This window comes from Arachis duranensis, chromosome 4, assembly GCF_000817695.3.
Source record: "Arachis duranensis cultivar V14167 chromosome 4, aradu.V14167.gnm2.J7QH, whole genome shotgun sequence".
Lineage (NCBI taxonomy): Eukaryota > Viridiplantae > Streptophyta > Magnoliopsida > Fabales > Fabaceae > Arachis > Arachis duranensis.
In genome coordinates this window covers 90,287,633-90,306,891 of record NC_029775.3, presented here as the reverse complement: position 1 = coordinate 90,306,891, position 19,259 = coordinate 90,287,633, and the positions used below count along the sequence as shown (strand labels likewise).

General features: G+C 35.4%; 1 protein-coding gene across 1 annotated transcript; it reads right to left on the bottom strand.

Annotated features, from left to right (window-relative positions):
* Nucleotides 1-2,071: 2,071 nt before the first annotated feature.
* LOC107484435 (nucleolin 2) lies at nucleotides 2,072-18,840 on the bottom strand. Its single transcript, XM_016105015.3, has 5 exons — nucleotides 18,387-18,840; nucleotides 2,613-2,689; nucleotides 2,470-2,514; nucleotides 2,302-2,393; nucleotides 2,072-2,225 (listed from the first exon to the last, which is right to left on the bottom strand). The coding sequence occupies exons 1-5, from the start codon at nucleotides 18,838-18,840 to the stop codon at nucleotides 2,072-2,074; spliced, it is 822 nt and encodes a 273-aa protein (XP_015960501.3).
* Nucleotides 18,841-19,259: the final 419 nt, after the last annotated feature.

Here is a 19,259-nt window from a genome sequence, read left to right as displayed (position 1 = left end):
TGTGGGGCGTTAGTGACAGACGCAAAAGAATCACTGGATTCTATTCTAACATGATCGAGAACCGACAGATGAATAGCCGTGTTGTGACAGAGCGCGTTGAACATTTTCACTGAGAGGACAGGATTGTAGCCATTGACAACAGTGATGCCCAATATACAGCTTGCCATGGAAAGGAGTAAGAAGGATTGGATGAAGACAGTAGGAAAGCAGAGAAACGGAAGGGACAAAACTCTCCATACGCTTATCTGAAATTCTCACCAATGAATTGCATAAGTATCTCTATCTTTACTTTATGTTTTATTTATCTTTTAATCATTAATCCTCCATAACCATTTGAATCCACCTGACTGAGATTTACAAGATGACCATAGCTTGCTTCATACCAAAAATCTCTGTGGGATCGACCCTTACTCGCGTAAGGTCTACTACTTGGACAACCCAGTGCACTTGCTGGTTAGTTGTGCGAAGTTGTGATAAAGAGTTGAGATTGTAATTGAGCGTACCATGTTGATGGCGCCATTGATGATCACAATTTCGTGCACCATAGATTCTTCTCAGCCTCTCGTTGACGTAGAGCATCTTCCTCAAGTTGTTTTAACCGATCTTGAAATGCATCCAGGGCTCCTCGTTTGGGGAGTTCTTCTTATTGTTGATTTGGGGAGTATCTTTTGGTGTAGTGTCCGCATTTTTATGCAGCGTTCTTTCTTTTAAATCTGAGGTGTGATCGTTGTCATGGTCGTCCGCCATGGTAATGGGATGACTTCCAGGTCCCCGACAACAGTGCCAATGTTCCGCGTGTTACCTAAAACTGTAGGTCGATCTCGGACGAGATCTTCTGCGCTAGTAAGAACGGTTGTATCCGATTTGTTGAGCTTGATGGTGATACTGATTCCTTCATTCCCAGAGGGTGGGGGGTACCTGCAAGGGACTCCGATGCTTAAGTTAGCAAGGGTATTAAGCAAGTATTGAGTAGAATTAGAGTATGAGTTATACCTGGGTGCTCCAGTGTATTTATAATGGTGTGGAGTGATCTTTTTGGAGATAAGATAGTTATCTTATCTTATCTTTATCTTTATCTTTCATGGGAACCGCCCTTATCTCTATAGGCTTGGGCTGCCTTTAGATTGGGATCGTGTTCCTTTATTTGGGCCCTTTATAGGGCTTTCCTGTGATGTGGCTGAGCTCTTTGAGAAGAGGTCGGGTCATCCTGACCTGAAGAGGTCGGTCGCTTTGTCTATGGAACATCCCGGGTCGGACACCTCGACCCAGGGTATGAGCACACCACTTATCGAGTTTGTATTTAACAACAGTTATCATGCTAGTATCGGGATGGTAACATATGAGCCCTTTATGGATGAAAATATCAATTTTCTTTATTTTGATATGGGCTAGAAGAAAGAGGATACTTAGGACTAGAATTAATAAGACACACCACAGAGGATATTAGGAAGATTAGGGAAACAATACGTACCGCTCAAAGTCAACAAAAGTTTCCAGATTTATTCATAGGTAATGATCATGATAAAAATTTTTCCTTTCCAGTGATAGAAATTTACCAACGTAACACCTAGGTTACCTAATAATCCTTATCGACCAATTAGGGACGTGGAATTTCGGAACAAATTCTTTTTCTTATGGGGATAGTAATGTAATAACCGCCTCTCTCCCAATTTGAAATTTAAAAACCAATTAGAAGATAGATTTAGAATTTTAAAGTTTATGGATAAGAGTATAACCACCACTCCAACTTCCTTCTTTAAAATACTCTAGTCACACCTACCACCAGTAGTATATAAATAGGGATAAACCCATAGGTGGAAGATCACCCATAGCAATTAGTTAACAACATAGAAATAGCAAGGCAGTAGTTGGAAAAAAATTAGCTTAAAAATGAATGATATTACAACAATTAAATTTACTTCATATAAAAAAACATGATAATTATTTAACGCAGCCAAAAACTTCCAACAGCACAAGTACTCAAAAAGAAAGTATTTAATTTTAACACTTAATATATTTGATTAGTTCTAGAAAAGTAGCTAGCAAAAGTTATGCAACCACCACAAATAACTTAATATTCTATAGATATTGAGGAGCAATAGCTTACACTTTGTGCTGCCTCTGCAATAGCAAACTCAACATGTCCAAAGCGTTTAAACCTCCTAGTATCGTCAACAGAAAAACGAACATCAACAACTTCTCCACAATCTTTGAAAAACTCCTCACTGAACAACAATAACATGACATCATAAGAAAAAAAATACATTATAAATAAGGAAATATAAGATATACAATACATACAAGTCAGATTGTTGCAAACTAAATGACAGGTTTCCAACAAATAGTGTCTTTGATCCACCTGTTGCAGCACTAGGTGTAGAAGGGGTTTTAGACTGCAAAGCAAAGATATATTACCATCAAAGATATTAGAACATTTAAAAAGAATAAAAAGTGAGACCAGTAACAAACAACTTTCTTTGCTGAGTCAGCATCAACCATCTCGACATCCTTAGCCTGTTTCACAAGAGGAAAATACATTTAGTGCACAATCACAAGACAAAGCAAAACAAGCCTTCAAACAGCGATATTAAAATACAAAGCGAGATGCTTACACTTTTCTTAGGAGTTTTAGAAGGTTTTTCTTCTTCCCTATCACTGTCATCTGAACTATAACTGCTTTCTTTTGAAACTTTCACAGGTTGCAGTGAATAGTAAAAGAAATTGAACACAACAAAATAATAAACAATGATTCACATAGTATAAAATATTTAAAAAAATAGTACATAATTCAGATATCTAAATTGAAAAATTCAAGTTGAATATAATGGAAGAGAGAACAGTAGCAATTAACATTACATAATACGAGTAAGAAACTAAGGTCCAGAAATAAATGACACAAGTAATCAGATGGAGATTACAAAAGAAAAAAGATAAATATTGGAAATTCTAATCTAACAAAAAACATATAAACTAAAAAAAAATCTTTGAAAATAATAAAATTATTAGTCATGCTTATTTAATTAAAATGAAACATTATACCAAGAACAAGGGCAGATAAAGCAATTAAGCGCTTGCTGAGCTTCTCTCTACGCTTCCTCTCAGCGATTGCCACCAGGGAATAGAACCCCTACAAGCCGCGGTAATTCAATTCAATCACTTTTTCATCTAACTCAATTTGATCCTCCCAGTTCTTGATTTACCAACCTTAACAAGAAGACAGCAACCTAATTCATTTTTTAACAATAAAAATCAATTTCACAAACACATTCAACACAACACAGCCATAACCAACTCATGCACTTTTAAAACATTCATATATTAAAAACCATAATTTTTAAAATAAATCCCATTGGTTTCATTACAGAGTTTAAACCTACTTGCTACTTAAAAGAACAGTTATGTTATCCAACAACAAAAAAACTGCTCAGTAATATGTTCAGCAACAATTCAACTTAGCAGCAACAAATTCAGCTCATTGATCATTTTTAACAACAAATTTAAGTAGAATAACTTTAAGTAACAAAAACTTAAATTCAAATTCTCGGAATATGATTTACAGCAAAACAAAATTAGCTGAATCATTATTTCAGCAACAATCTCAACTTTCGACAACAAATTCAAGATATACTGATGACTTACAACAATGAAATTGAAAAAGAAATAACAGGGCCGAAGGAAGGTGAAACTCCCCTACCCAAGGACCAACTCACGACGAAGGAAGCGTTGACAGCCTAAGCAAAAAGACGAGCTTGCGATGGTGACAGAGCACGAGAGAACTTGCGACAGTGGTGATAGAGCTTGCGACGAGCTAGAATCCGAGACAGCCGCGAGAGAAGCGTGAAACTGGAGAGAGAGAGAGAGAGAGAGAGGTCGACGGCGAGACCAGCCGTGAGAGAGGTGAGCCACAGTGAGCTTGAGGGAGAGAGTGTCGAGAGAAGAGAGAAGAAACTCAAAGGAGGATTACGGGTTCAAAGGAGGGTTATGGGTGCCAGAAGAGGGATTGACGATAGAAGCATCACGCGCATCGGTGACGTTCTTCGCGGAGTGCACAATGAAGAGAGGTTAGGGTTCTTCGATATGATGTTCTTCATCACGATTAGGGGGTTCTTCCTGAGGCACAATGAAGTGTGGGTTGGGTTGAGGCACAATAAAGACAAGGTTAGGGTTAGGAGCAATCGTCACTTCGTGCGTAGAGGGCTTTGAGTTCTTTGATCTGAATGAGCTAGAGCAATTCAAAGAAGGGGAAAGCTAAAGTTTGGAAAAGTAGATGTTGCATTGCAATTGTAACTTAGTAATTTCGAAGGGAGTTCTCTGTAATTTTTTTTCTTTGAGGAACCTTTTGGCAACGTTTTTTAAGCGTGCCAAAAGAGTTGGAAGAAACTGCCACGCTTTTAAAATGACCCTATAACAAGATTTTGTCGCCACACTTTAAAAGCGTGCCTATTTTTCTCTATGGTTATGCTTTTTGAGCGTAGCAAAAAAAGCGTGGCCAAATCTCGAATCAATTGCCACTCTTATAAAAGTGTGGCCATTGACCATTTTTGCCACGCTTTTAAAGAATAGTAAGAAAAAAACAGCCAAATCTCTATTCAGTTGCTACCCTCATAAAAGCGTGGCCATTGACTACTTTTGGTCACGCTTTTAAAACATAGCAAGAAAAAAGCGTGGTCATTGACGTTGGGATTTTTGCTAGTGAAGAATTTTATAAAAATAGTCACGTTGTAGATATAGATTCTAAACCAACAGAAATCCCTTCGTACAAACGTTTTGGTTGCCACAAGTAACAAACCCCTAAATAAATTGATAACCGAAGTATTTAAACCTTGGGTCGTCTTCTCAAGGAATTGCAGGGAGGTATCTTCTTATTATTGGCTATGAAAAAAGTAAAATTGGGGGTTTTGGAAATAAGGAAGAAGTATGACAAGTAATTCAAATGACAATTAAAATAAATAAATAACTATAAAATAAACTTTTGGCAAGGTATAAGAAATTGGAAGTCCAGACTTAGTTATCCTTATCAATAATAATGAAAGTTGAATCTTAATTCCACTTAGTTGACCTTTACTAAAGCAAAGGAAAGTCAAGCGATTAATTAGTTTGATTTTCGAATCCTATTTATTTCCTAAGAAAAGGTTGGGATTATTGAAGTTCAATTCAATTAGCAAAGATAACAATTATCAATTGTATTGAGTTGAGGTAACTCCTGAGTTACTGATTTCTTAACCAAAACCAAAAATGTAGAAAGCTAAATTAAAATCATCAATATCTGGAATACCTCAAATAACAATACATTTAAAGCAATAAAATCTAACATGGAAAAATTCATAAGCCAATTGGGCAACATAAATCAAATACAAATGAAAGCATTTAAGTATCTCAAAGTAGAAGAGTAGTCAAAATAAAGAAATATTGAACCTGGTGTGAATATGAGACAAATTCCTAATTCCTAAAAATCCTAATCCTAAATCCTGAGAGAGAGGAGAGAGCCTCTCTCTCTAAAACTACATCTAAACTAAAGATTGTGAATTATCAAAGCATAATGAGTTTCTGCAAGTTCCCTGACTTTAATCTGTGTTTCTGGGCCGAAAACTGGGTTGAAATGCGGCACAGAATCTCTACCAGCGACTTTTGTAATTCTGCAGATCGCGCACGTCACGCGACATGTCATCCATGCGGACGCGTCATTCGCGTTTTCCCCTGCCACGCGTTCGCGTCGTCCACGCTTCCGCGTCACTTGTGCTTTTCCAATCCGCGCGGTCACGTGAGCCATGCGACCACGTCACTGCGAATTCCTTTCTTCCATGCGGTCGCATCGCTGATGTGTACGCGTCATTTCTCGCTGGTCATCTCCTCAATTTCTTGGGTTCCTTCCATTTTTGCAAGCTTCCTTCCCAATCTCTCACTCATTCATGCCCTATAAAGCCTGAAACACTTAACACACAGATCAAGGCATCGAATGGTAATAAGAGAGGATTAAGATTAGCTAAATTAAGACCAAAGAAGCATGTTTTCAATCATGTAATAATTGCAACCTATGAATGTGAATGCAACTACATGCTAGAATGATTCTACCTACTTGGTGAAAAAGTAAATAAATCTTTCAAGAATAAATATGAACTGGATTTCACTAATTCAAATCATAAAAATGAAGTACAAATAACTTGCAAGAAGAAGATAGCTCATGGAAGCCGGGAACAAAGAATTGGGCATCGAACCCTCACCAGAAGTGTATACATTCTAATCGCTCAGGTGTTTAAGGTTCGATTCACTCAATTCTCTACTAATTTTGCTTTCTAAGGCTTGCTCTTCATCTAACAATCAACAAAAATTTAATGCACCAATACACAAATCAAGAGGTCTTTTAAGGGTTGTAATGGGGTTAGGGTCAAGGTAGGATTCTATTTGGCCAAGTGGACTAAAATCTGAATCCTTAATTAACATAAACTTTCCACCTAACTTAAGACAATTCATTTAATTAAAATACAAAATCTAACATCCCATTAATTGTGTTTATTACATGTTCATGCATCCTAAATTTGAGTTTAGTACATATGCATTGATATCAACACTTACTTTGGGGCATTTTGTCCCCTTTTATTACTTGCTTTTTTTTTAATGCATATGATTAAGGTTTTGAATGCATAAACATGTTCTTAACATTTTTCATATTTTCACACAAAGTCTAACATACTCAATTCCCAAACCAAACGTTTCCAAACCCACTTTTCCCCACACTTAATTCATGAGCATTCTCACTAGTCTAAGCTAATCAAGGGTTCAAATTAGGGACATTATTGTTTTCCGATTAGAGTTAGTGATGAGTTAAAGTAAAGAACAAGGGGTAAAATAGGCTCAACATGGGTTTGCAAAGGATAATAAAAGGTAAGGCCATAAGGGTATGTAAGCTCAGTGAAACAAGGCCTCAATCATATAAGTGCATGCATACATCAAATAATGGAAATATAGAATTAAGCAAGACAAAGATCACAATTTTAGAGAGAGAAACACACAACAAAAATAAAATATTGGTTGATAAAATATAACCAATCAAATAGGCTCAAAATCTCACTGGTTTTGTGTGTTCGAGCTCTAAACTATGTTCCAAAATAATATTTCTTCAAACAAGTTTTTCAAAAAGTTTTATTCAAATTAATGAAATACTATAAAAATTTCTTGAAAAAGAAAATATTGCTTTTAACCAAGTGGTAAAATATGCACAAAAAATAAACATGCAATCAAACATGCAAATGCAACAATGAAAAATAAAAAATGGTGTTGAGAAGGGGCTAACTAACCCGTGGAGATCGGTATCGACCTCCCCACACTTAAATATTGCACCGTCCTCGGTGCATGCTGAGAAGTACAGGTGGGCAGGTGTTGTGGTTCCTCAACTGTTGCTCGTTGTAGAAGCTTTCTCCTTACCCGTTCTGGTGGCCAGCCTGAAAAAGGGAGAAGAGAAAGGGATATGAAGTCAAAGGTGTAGAGCAAAGAGGAGGGCGGTACGAGTGAATATCATGCCAAGTAAGGAAAATAGTGAATGGAAGACATTGTCGCGATTCCATGTGATCAGTTCATCAATGGAAATATAGCAAGGCATGGGGAGTATTGGATGCAAGATGTTTATTAGCATGCCGGCAAGGGCATGAGTAGCATAGATCAAGCATCAAAAGCTTTAATGTATTGTTAGTCGTAAGAAACTAACAATAACATTTGTATTGACAATTATATTTAATTAATAAAATATAAAAAGGGTTTTGTGAAAAGCAAGCATTTATAGTAGAAGATTAAAAGAAATCTTAAAAATAGTGCACAATCCCATACGGGCGTTTTCACAAGCACATAGCATGCATGGTAAATAAGCTGTTTGAAAGTATTAAATTGAACATGCAAGCAACCCTTTAAAAAGTAATATATAATTGTCAAATAATCCACAAAAATATAGAAAAAAAAAATAATGACCCAAATAAAATTCCAACACCAATGAAAATAATGCAATGAATGAAAGTATGCAATTAAGTAAAAGAAAATGAAAGATAAGAAGAATGAGAAGGGAAAGAAGTGAGTAAGAAAGGAGGGAGGAAAAATTAGGATTGGTGAAGAAAAGATAAGATATTTGGCAAATTAGGATAAGCTATGCGGCGCAAGCGACGCAGACGCGTGGGGCACGCAGTCACGTGACTTGTGCTTATACAGATTGACGTGGTCGTCACGCGGTCGCGTGACCCGTTTTATGCCCTCGCGCTTGCACAACTCTCTGTTCAAAATCATTAATTGCCAAAAATTGGGTGACGCGATCGCGTGGGGCACGCGGTCGCGTGAGTGGCCATTATGAGGATATGACGCGGTTGTGTCGGTCACACGGTCGCGTGGGAAGAATTGTGGGTTTAGCACCAATCCAACACCACTCTAGCACAACTTTTGGTCGCGCACCTTTTCTACGTCGAATTCCAAGGCACGCGGCCGCGTGAGTGACGCGGTCGCGTGGGAGGCCAGTGTTCCTACTCGACGCGGACGCGTCAGCGACGCAGTCGTGTGGGACGATTTATGCCACGGGCACGCCTCCAGCCACGCTCTCGCGTGACTCTCTGTTCGATTTCTTTTTTTCACAACGCACATGTGACGCGGACGCGTCAGCGACGCTGCCGCGTCGCGTGCATGCTTTTTTTTTAATAATGCAGTATGCAGAATGCAATGCTAATATGAATGTTATGCAAAATTCCAGGTTCAATACAATAAAATAAAATAAAACTCAAAAACAAATAAAACTAAATAAAAATGAAAAAGAAACGATCATACCATGGTAGGTTATCTCCCACCTAGCACTTTGCTTTAAAGTCCTTAAGTTGGACATTTGAGGAGCTTCCTGTTATGGCGGCTTGTGCTTGAACTCATCCAAAAATCTCCACCAATGTTTGGAGTTCCAGTAGCCTCCGGGGTCCCAAACAAGGCGCAGAAAGCCTTCAAGCAAGTTAAAGCAAGTGACAAGGTCCCAAGAGTGTTGATTTCTAGAGTGAATTCTGGGGTCCCAAATCTTGCTTTTGCACCCGTCTTCTTGTTGAGCAATATTGTTCCAGCCAGGTGGCAAATAGTCTAAATTATCACTGAAGCAGCCAGACAACTTCCTAGACCCATTCAGTTGAACTCTACACCAACCTTTGCGTTTAAATGTTGAGCACACAATCATGTTGAACCTTGCAGGACAATTCTTACCACTGGCCATCTTCCTTTTACTCTTAATGTTACAAAGAGCTCTAAGTTGACTATCCGTCTCCAGTAGCCCATATTCAAGTGGAATTAGAAAGATAAGGGATATGAATTTCACCCACTTGAATGTTGTAAAGGATGATGGCAACTTAGGGGGAGGTGATTTTAATGAACGTGCAAGCTCTACTCCCTTGTGCTCTTCTTTGACATCTTCCACCTCTTTGCAAGCTTCTTCAATTTCAACATCTTCCTCTTGGTAGCTTGCTTCCAATTTAATCTCTTCTTTATTGCGCACCAAGGGCATGGGAGGTTGTGCCTCTTCTTCTTGAATCTCCATATCTTGATTAACCTCTTCCAAGTCTTCTATTATGACATGCCTTGGAGGTTGTACACCCTCCTCAACATCAATTTCAAATACCTTGAAAGGAGGCTTTATGACTTGAATTTCTCCTGGAGGTTCTACATCTCCTAAGTCTTCAACCACTTCTTTCTCTGCAAATATTATGGCTTTTTCCACTTGTTCCAGTACAAAGTCATGCTCCTTATTGTCCACTGGAGTCTCTAGTGTCTCCTTCATGTTACGTTCTTCATTAGATTCTCCACATGAAGCCATGGGGGTCCCTTGAGTATCCGAACGTCCGGAAGGTAATTGACTTATTGCTTGCTCCAATTGATGAAGGGTTGCATGAAATTGATCTACTGTTTCCTTGAAATGATCCCTTGACTCTTGCTCCTCCTTGATGATTACCTTTCCATGACAACTCCCTTCAATTACTCCTTCACCTCCAAGGGTCTCTTCTACCTTCACCTTTAGTGCCTCCTCTAGCTCCTTATGACGTATGGATTTGCGAAGACAATCCTCTCTCTCTTGTTCCATATCAATAGCATAATTGGGATCATCTTGCTCTTGGATTGATAGATGTGGGTGCTCTTTCATGGATGGTGGTGATGGGATGGGTGGATTATTATATGGTTGAAAAGGAAGTGCACTAGAGCTTGAGGGTTGATTGTTGAAGGCATTCAGTGGTTCGATTTGGGTGACGAGAGCTTCTATAGTAGAGTTTAGATCGGTAAATTCTTTCTCCATGGAGGTTTGGGGTGTATAGGAGGGTTCATTTGTTGGGAGAAGGGGTTCATGGTAGGAATGTGGTTCATCTCGATAATGATAAGGAGATGGTGTATATTGAGGTGGTGGTTCTGGGTATGGTTCATATGGTGGTTGGTGTGGTGAATAAGGATTGGGGTCATATGGAGGTGAATGGTGGAAAGGGGCTTGTGAGTGTGGTGGTTCAAAGTTATGTTGTGAGGATGGCCTATAGGCACAGGGTGGGGCTTGTTGGTAGTTACAAGGTTGTCCACCATATCTTTCAGCTGGGTATGCATTGTAGAATGGTCGTTGTCCATGATATCTTGAAGGGTGTTGTTGCCTAAAGGGTTGATTAGATCCTCTTGGCTCCATCCATCCTTGAATGGTCTGACCTTGATGCATATTCATGCTGTGGTTTCTATTTCCTTCAACAAAGTTAGAACCAAACTCAAAGCGAGAGGGGTGAGAATTCATAGTAGTTATCAGAAATAAGGGGGAAAAAGGAGAAACAAATAAACAAGTAAAAGAAAAATATTTTTTTGAAAAATATTTACAATAACCAATAATAAGACACACGTTTGCAATTCCCCGGCAACGGCGCCATTTTGACGTTGGGATTTTTGCTAGTGAAGAATTTTATAAAAATAGTCGCGTTGTAGATATAGATTCTAAACCAATAGAAATCCCTTTGTACAAACGTTTTGGTTGTCACAAGTAACAAACCCCTAAATAAATTGATAACCGAAGTATTTAAACCTCGGGTCGTCTTCTCAAGGAATTGCAGGGAAGTATGTTCTTATTATTGGCTATGAAAAAGGTAAAATTGGTGGTTTTGGAAATAAGGAAGAAGTATGACAAGTAATTCAAATGACAATTAAAATAAATAAATAACTATAAAATAAACTTTTGGCAAGGTATAAGAAATTGGAAGTCCAGACTTAGTTATCCTTATCAATAATAATGAAAGTTGAATCTTAATTCCACTTAGTTGACCTTTACTAAAGCAAAGGAAAGTCAAGCGATTAATTAGTTTGATCTTCGAATCCTATTTATTTCCTAAGAAAAGGTTGGGATTATTGAAGTTCAATTCAATTAGCAAAGATAACAATTATCATTATATTGAATTAAGGTAACTTCTGAGTTACTGATTTCTTAACCAAAACCAAAGATGTAGAAAGCTAAATTAAAATCATCAATATCTGGAATACCTAAAATGACAATACATTCAAAGCAATAAAATCTAACATGAAAAAATTCAATTGGGCAACATAAATCAAATACAAATGAAAGCATTTAAGTATCTCAAAGTAGAAGAGTAGTCAAAATAAATAAATATTGAACCTGATGTGAATATGAGACAAATTCCTAATTCCTAAAAATCCTAATCCTAAATCCTGAGAGAGAGGAGATAGCCTCTCTCTCTAAAACTACATCTAAACTAAAGATTGTGAATTATCAGAGCATAATGAGTTTCTGTAAGTTCCCCTGACTTTAATCTGTATTTCTGGGCCGAAAACTAGGTTGAAATGCGGCCCAGAATCTCTGCCAGCGACTTTTGTAATTCTGCAGATCGCGCACGTCACGCGATCGCGTCATCCATGCAAACGCGTCATTCGCGTTTTTCCCTGCCACGCGTTCGCGTCGTCCACGCTTCCGCGTCACTTGTGCTTTTCCAATCCGCGCGGTCACGTGAGCCATGCGGCCGCGTCACTGTGAATTCCTTTCTTCCGCGCGGTCGTGTCGCTGACGCGTACGCGTCACTTCTCGCTGCTCATCTTCTCAATTTCTTGTGTTCCTTCCATTTTTGCAAGCTTCCTTCCCAATCTCTCACTCATTCATGCCCTATAAAGCCTGAAACACTTAACACACAGATCAATGCATCGAATGGTAATAAGAGAAGATTAAGATTAGCTAAATTAAGACCAAAGAATCATGTTTTCAATCATGTAATAAGTTTTGAAAGGAAATATAAATACATGCTAATTATATGAATAAGTGGGTAAAGACCATGATAAAACCACATAATTAAACACATTGTAAACCATAAAATAGTGGTTTATTAGTGATAGACTTTTTTTCTTGTAGTGTTATGTCACTATTACGCAAGTAGCTGGCTAGTATTTGTTTGAAAATATAAAATATTCTCAAAGTCCTTAAATTTATATTTTCTATTTCAATTAAGTATCTAATTATAATATACAATATAAGCTTAGGAACTTTTTATCTTAATATCTTTTTCTTCTTTCATTTTCGTTAAACATTTGCATTGTTTACTTAGTCAATTTTACACAAATGACTTGGACAATTATATAAAGTCTTTGTTTATGAATTAGTGAGCTTCCAAGTCTTTAAATATGTACTTGCTTGATTGACTATATATTAAGAGCAAATGCTAATTAATTTTACTAGTGTATGCACATAAATTAGTTTAGTTATTATCCTTATTCTTGACATTTCAAAATATACGTTCTTTTGGTAAGTCATCACCACGGTAGCATATTATAACGGACCGTGAATCACGTGTTAATAATCTTTAATAAGCTTTTTATTTTATTATTATTATTATTATTATTATTATTATTTTTTGTGGATTGCCATAACTTTATTAATGTTCTTTAGGCTATATATTAAGCGATATAACAACATGAGGTAATCCAACGCGTAAATAAAAAAAATAAGGAAAAGTATATGGAACAATTCCTAATCAGTCAAGAATGAAACAACTTAATTAATTATAATTATATTAATAATTATTTTTAAATTTTTTAAATTTAAAATTTAAAAAATTTAAAATTGATTAAGTAAACCTAATTAAAACCTATAAAAATTTTCATCTTCTCTCTCACATTAACCTACCAACTTCCAACAATCACACGCACAGACCTCTCTTTCTCACCTTCAGGTCCTCTCCGCCTTCCCACCACGACCCACTCCTCTTCTATCACGGATATCTGGCTCGTCGGATTCGTCACCGTTGACAAAAACCTCTTTCCTTTCGTGAACCACTGTCCGTAGATCTTCACGTCAAGCATCACCATAGGGACCACGAACAACCACCACAGCGCCAGGTAAGGGACGATTTGGGTGCCATGAAGGGTGACGATTCAAGAAGCAAGAGCCACGAGATCCATAGTGCGAAGAGATAGTTAACCCCTACATGGTGCAAGAACTCGAACTTTATCATCTTAAAGAAAAGCAAGCACTTTAAGATGTAAAGAAGAGATAATATGAGAATAAAGAGAGCCAGAGACAAGAGTATGGGAAAAATTGGTTGAGAGTAGTAATCGACAGCGAGGGCAAAATTGTCATCCAATAATGCCTCTTTGACTTTGTTCTCAAGTTCTTTCGCCATTTATGAGACTGCAAACTATACATTTGATCTTAACCAAAAGGAGTGGTGGAGCACGAATTGTCCTTAAACAATTACAGAAATATAAAAAAAAAACATTCATTTAATATGAAAAAGATATCCTAATACTTAACAAAAAAAATATCCAATTATATTTTAGCAAAAATAATTAAATACTTATAAAATTAAAAAATTATGAAATTCTTAAAGAAATAGAGACATTCACATTTGCAATACAAAAGAACATCCATTTAGTATAAAAAAGAAACATTCTGATACTTAGTAAAAGAAATATCCATATATATTAACTTATTTTTATTAAGATGAGTTTCGAGATCCAACCCATTAAAAAGTTGGCAAGAGTTGGCTGAACCCCTCTTGGTTCCCTAGCAGAACTCAAAAAGTAAAGTAATACTAAAAGCGTTAAATAACCTTTTTAATAACCTTTTTGGTCGGTTGATGAACAAGTTGGTCCGGAAGTGGGTTGGTATTGGTGTAGGTCTGCTGCCAAAGTTTATGACTCACACAATAGTTACTTGTGGTTGTGTAAGCAGCTGTTTGGTTGAGAAGAGCGGGAGAATTGGCTTTGGCTTTGGCGTCATCTTGTTTCAGAAAAGTATGAGTTTTTGGCTTGGTTGTGTCTTAAGGAGGCTCTTCCTACTGCAAGTTTTTGCTTTAGAAGAGGGATGTCGTCATCGGATAGGTGTTCAAAATGTCTTTTTAGCCAGGAATCGGTTTTACATTGTATTTGAGATTGTCCAAAAGCTCAGCTTGTCTGGCATAAGTTGGATATTTCTTGTCATCCTTTGAATTTGAAGAACTGGTTCTTGTATCATAGCAGAGAGCATCCGTTCAAGTTCTTTTCAGGACATTGGTGGATATGGCGAGTAAGGAATAATGACATCTTTAATCCTCATGAAACTTGGCCTCTGAAAAAAGTGATTTGTCTGGCATTAACTTCAGAAAAGGAGTTTAGGAATATTTTTGAATTATAACATATGTCCCTTTCCTCTACTCTAATGATTTTTAGAATCCCCCATCCATTGGTACTTTTAAGATTAATTGTGATGCTAGTTATTTTGGTTCGGGTGATAGTGTTGGTTTTGCTTGTGTTATTAGAGATTGTAATGGGAGTTGGCAAAAGGGGTGTTTGGGAATAATTGAGAGTAATAGTATTCTTTAAGGAGAATTGTTTGCTATTTGGAGAGGATATCTCTTAGTTTGGGATGTGGGTCAACGAGATGTTATTTGTGAGACGGATTGTGTGGAAGTATTTAATCTTGTTACTCAAGATGGTTTTGGGTTTATTGATCCATTGGTGCTCAAAATAAGAGATATCATGCATTGAAATTGGCATGTTGACTTTCGTTTGATTATGAGAGATGCAAACACTGTGGCAGATACTATGACAAAAATAACGATGAAGTTACAACTTTCGTATGTGGAACTTCTTTCACTTTGAGAGGAGTTTAAGAGTAGTGTTAAACATGATTGTCTCTCTATTTAAACAGGTCTTTATTTTGTTTATTTTTTCTTTGTTTAGTTTATTTCAGTCATAAAAAAACATTTTTAATATGTCTTACTTAATTTTAAAGATGCTTAAATCCAAATCAACCTAACAAAACTGCTACTTGGCGTTAAGTTAACATGTCTTAAATGAATTTATATTTAATTTGCAATAAGGAGAGCTCAGAATGAGTCAAAGTCATACGAGTCTGATCTGGTCTATAAGATCAGGTTGGATCACACCAGTCTGAAAGATAAATCATGAATTTCGTCGCACTCTTGTAGATCCTGTACGCAATGAAGATTAAATTCTTACCATGCGAAACAACTGTGTAATAAAATTCCTCTTTTTAAAACAACCAACTATCCCTGGACGTATAATACTCAACTCATAATTTTTTATTCAAATTAATTTACTCCAATAAAATATATACTGAAATCCATAATCTCCGTTGTAAAAGTATTTAGGAACATTTTAGAATATTATATTCTGTAAAATATTATTCTTTCTTTCTATTCTTGTTTACGTTTTCTGTTCTCCTTTTATTTTACAGAATAAGGAGTATTAGGGGCCAACAACTTTTGTGTATTGTAATTATTATTGGTCATCAATAATATTTTTAATGATAAAATTACATTCAATAGTTAAAAATTATTCACTTTTCTTTTTATGATTAAATGTTAGTCACAAAATATAAAAATTGCTGACTCCTTCAACTTTTTCTTATCGAATTATATTGTACTACCTTTATTTAATAGAATTATTAGTCAAAAAACATTAATATTGCTCAATCTAATTTTATAAATAAATATTTATAATTTATGTTAAAGATAATTATTTTTATATTTTTTATTATCTTAAATTTTTTTAGATAAATAATATACAAGATGACACCAAAGTTTTTATAACTAAAAGATCTAGAATTAAATTATTATTATTATACTTAAAACAAATAAAAGTTCCAGTATAAAATAAAACAAAAAAAAAACACTTATACATACAAAAAATTCATACTTCAATCCAAACTTAAACAAATAAAGCTCTTACGAAAAATGATAATATTATTTAGTGAACAATAATTGAATTATCTCGGTACACACCCAATAGATTTATTATGTTTGTATTGCTGTCAAAACGTCAGCACAAATAGGTATTCAATTTTTGCGTGAGAAAACCATTTTAATTTTTTCAAAGTCCTAATAATTAATTAAAGAACATCGAGTACTTTTCTGTTTTAAGTTTTAACTAATTTATGATGACAAAATTTTAAATTATATAAAATATGTAATTTATTGGATTAAGTACGATTTTGGTCCCTAATGTAGAGGGCAAAAATTTATTTTGTCTCTGATATTTTTTTGCTACCGCCCGTGCTGTTACTTGTGATGGAGAGTGAGAAATTTCTACGCCGCCGCCGCCACCGTTTCCTTATTGCTGCTTTCTCGTCGTTTTCGTCGTAATTCGCGGCGTCGCTACTACTGCCGCAGCTCTTTTCATGCGATCCGCTACCACCACCGCATCTCTCCTCCCCTCGCGATTCGTAGTTCACCGTCGCAACCCTTTCTCCTTCACCACCGTCGCTGCCTTTTTTCTAATTTTTTTTTATTTTTGTTTCTGTTTCTAGTTTTACTTTTGTTGTTGTTTTGATTTCATTATCATTTTTGTTGTTGGTGTTGTTCTTCTAGTTGTTATTGTTTTATTGTTGATGTTGTTTTATTGTTTTTGTTTTCTGCTTCTGCATGCTACTTCTGCATTTGCTTTTGTTTTTGCATTTTGGAGAAGATGGGAGAAGAATATTTTTATTGGTATGACGATTTTTAAACAAATTAAAACTTTTGAGACTATTTTATAATAAAAAAAAGTCAAAAACAAAATAAATTTTTAACCTCTATATTAAAAACTAAAATTATACTTAACTCTAATTTATTTTTATTTTTCATGAACATAATATATATGAGCATGATACCCGGAGGAAATTGTTAAGAATATATAATTGACTTCAACAAACAAAGACAATCCATAGCTCTCGGAAGCAATAAGTAATAGTTAATGGACAGTATGCCACTGTTGACGTATATATACGACAATTGGGGTCAGGAAAAATATAAGTAAATAATTTTTAATCAGTTAAGTTTAAATAATTATAATTAATAATTATTAATTTTATATTTTTTAAAATATAAAATTTAAATAATTATTAATTAATAATAATTAAAAAAAATAAAATACAATTTAAAAAATATTTGTTGATTTATTGTTGGCTAAGATCTTATTGATTATGGTTATTATACTAGTATACATATACGGTACTGTTTGTCTATATGATACTATTCATGAATATGGTTTTTGCATCAACTATATATATTTTTCTATTGTAAAGAATAATTCATGGTGAAAATTGGCGTCGCTGTGCATAAACATAAAGATTTTTTTCGCCAATACTTTTTTTCTTTTGTTGGTATGAAATGAGCCAAACATTTGAAAATTTATATTGAACTAAGATGATCTCCATAGTCAAATACGCATAACTTTTGGTAAATGTATCATTTTTTTTCATTTTTAATATAACCACATTTTTTAAGGGTAGCAAAATTGGTGATTTTATTTTGTAGTGATTGTGGTCCGGTATGGTTTGGTACCCTCTTGGGCTGCTATTCTAAGAATAATAAGAACTAGTAACTAACTGAATTTGAGATTTCTATTGGTGTGTAACTGTATGTTGGTCTTGTCTTTACATGTCCCCTTAAACTGATCAGCATAGGAACTGTGATCACTCTGAGTTTGCTTCCAAATCTGAAAAAAAGTGATTGAGAGAGGCTTCATGAAAATATTGACAATCTAATTTTGAACTGGAATGCGAATGATGATATATAACTACTTGTTGGATATTCGATCTATTCCTTCCCGAAAGAAGATCTAACTCAAAGTGCTTAGTTTACTATGCAACAACAACAATAATGATAATATTTGCGTCATATTGTTAATAATGGGAAATAATTCTAAGTTATTATATATTGTGTGACATATCTCATACACAGTACTTTGTTGAATTACATGATTTAGAGAACAAATTTATTACTACTATTATTATTATCGTCAATTTTATTTTAAATCTTGATGAGAAACAATATTATCTTGTGGTTTTTCAATAGGAACTAATGGAAAGTTTGCAAGTGTGGATTGAAGCGATTTCTGGAAGAGAGAGCTGAGTTGTTGTCCCAAACTGCTAAGCGCCTCACCTTGAAGAAGCAGCATGGCTCCACTCTGAGTCAAGAGCTTCTCCCTCTCGGCTTCATCGGAAGCCGAGACGTTTCTGATGCTGAGATTGTACACTCCGTCCTTCATCCCGTAGTCTACTTTGATCGCCCTACTGGTGGTGGCAAACAAATCACTTAACCAGTCCTCGTGGTGTTTTTGTGGCATGTTGCGGTTTTGCGTTGTTGGTCCAGCGTAGGGAACGATAACAGAATTGGTAGTAACATTAACGGAAGGAGGAGGAGGAAGAGGAGGAGGAGTAGAAGGGGGTTTTGCAGGAGAGGTTGTTGTTCTCAACTTGTTGTACCTCAATGGGGAATTAGGTGGTTCATTCCTTTGCATTTTACTTCTTCGACCCTCATCAGTATCATCCCAATATCTCTTTCGGTCATTTTGGTCTTTTTCAGTTTTAGAAGTACCACCAACACCCACGTCCATTATTCTTGCCGACAGCTCACAGGTTATGCAATCGCCTACTAGGTTTGCTACTATTTATATGCGTGCACGCGTATGATTTTAAGATCCCTCGTCTTATTTAATTTGTTTTATTTTTTTATAATATTGCATAATAGTCAATAAATTATAATTATATATTTGTATATTAATTATACATATTAGTTTACATATCTTTTAAATTAAATGATTAGTACCAGAACAATTAAATTTATAGTAGCACAATAATCAAATTTATTTACAGTAATATAATAAAAAATATTTTATAAAATGTTAAATATATATTTTTTTACAGAGTGACTGATTTTTGGTATATATATATAAAATTTGGATTCTCTAAAGTTTGAATTTCACTTTAGAGAATAAAATGTGATTTTCTATTTTTGAATAGTTTCTCTTTTATA

What these genes read in the sequence shown, in the direction of transcription:
- LOC107484435 (XM_016105015.3), bottom strand. Translation starts at nt 18,840, where the DNA reads ATGGACGTGGGTGTTGGTGGTACTTCTAAAACTGAAAAAGACCAAAAT. An exon ending in AGCCATGCTGCTTCTTCAAG is followed by an intron (nt 2,690 to 18,386) that starts GTGAGGCGCTTA and finishes AACCTGTGAAAG; the next exon opens with TTTCAAAAGAAAGCAGTTAT. An exon ending in AGTTTGCAACAATCTGACTT is followed by an intron (nt 2,226 to 2,301) that starts GTATGTATTGTA and finishes ATTGTTGTTCAG; the next exon opens with TGAGGAGTTTTTCAAAGATT.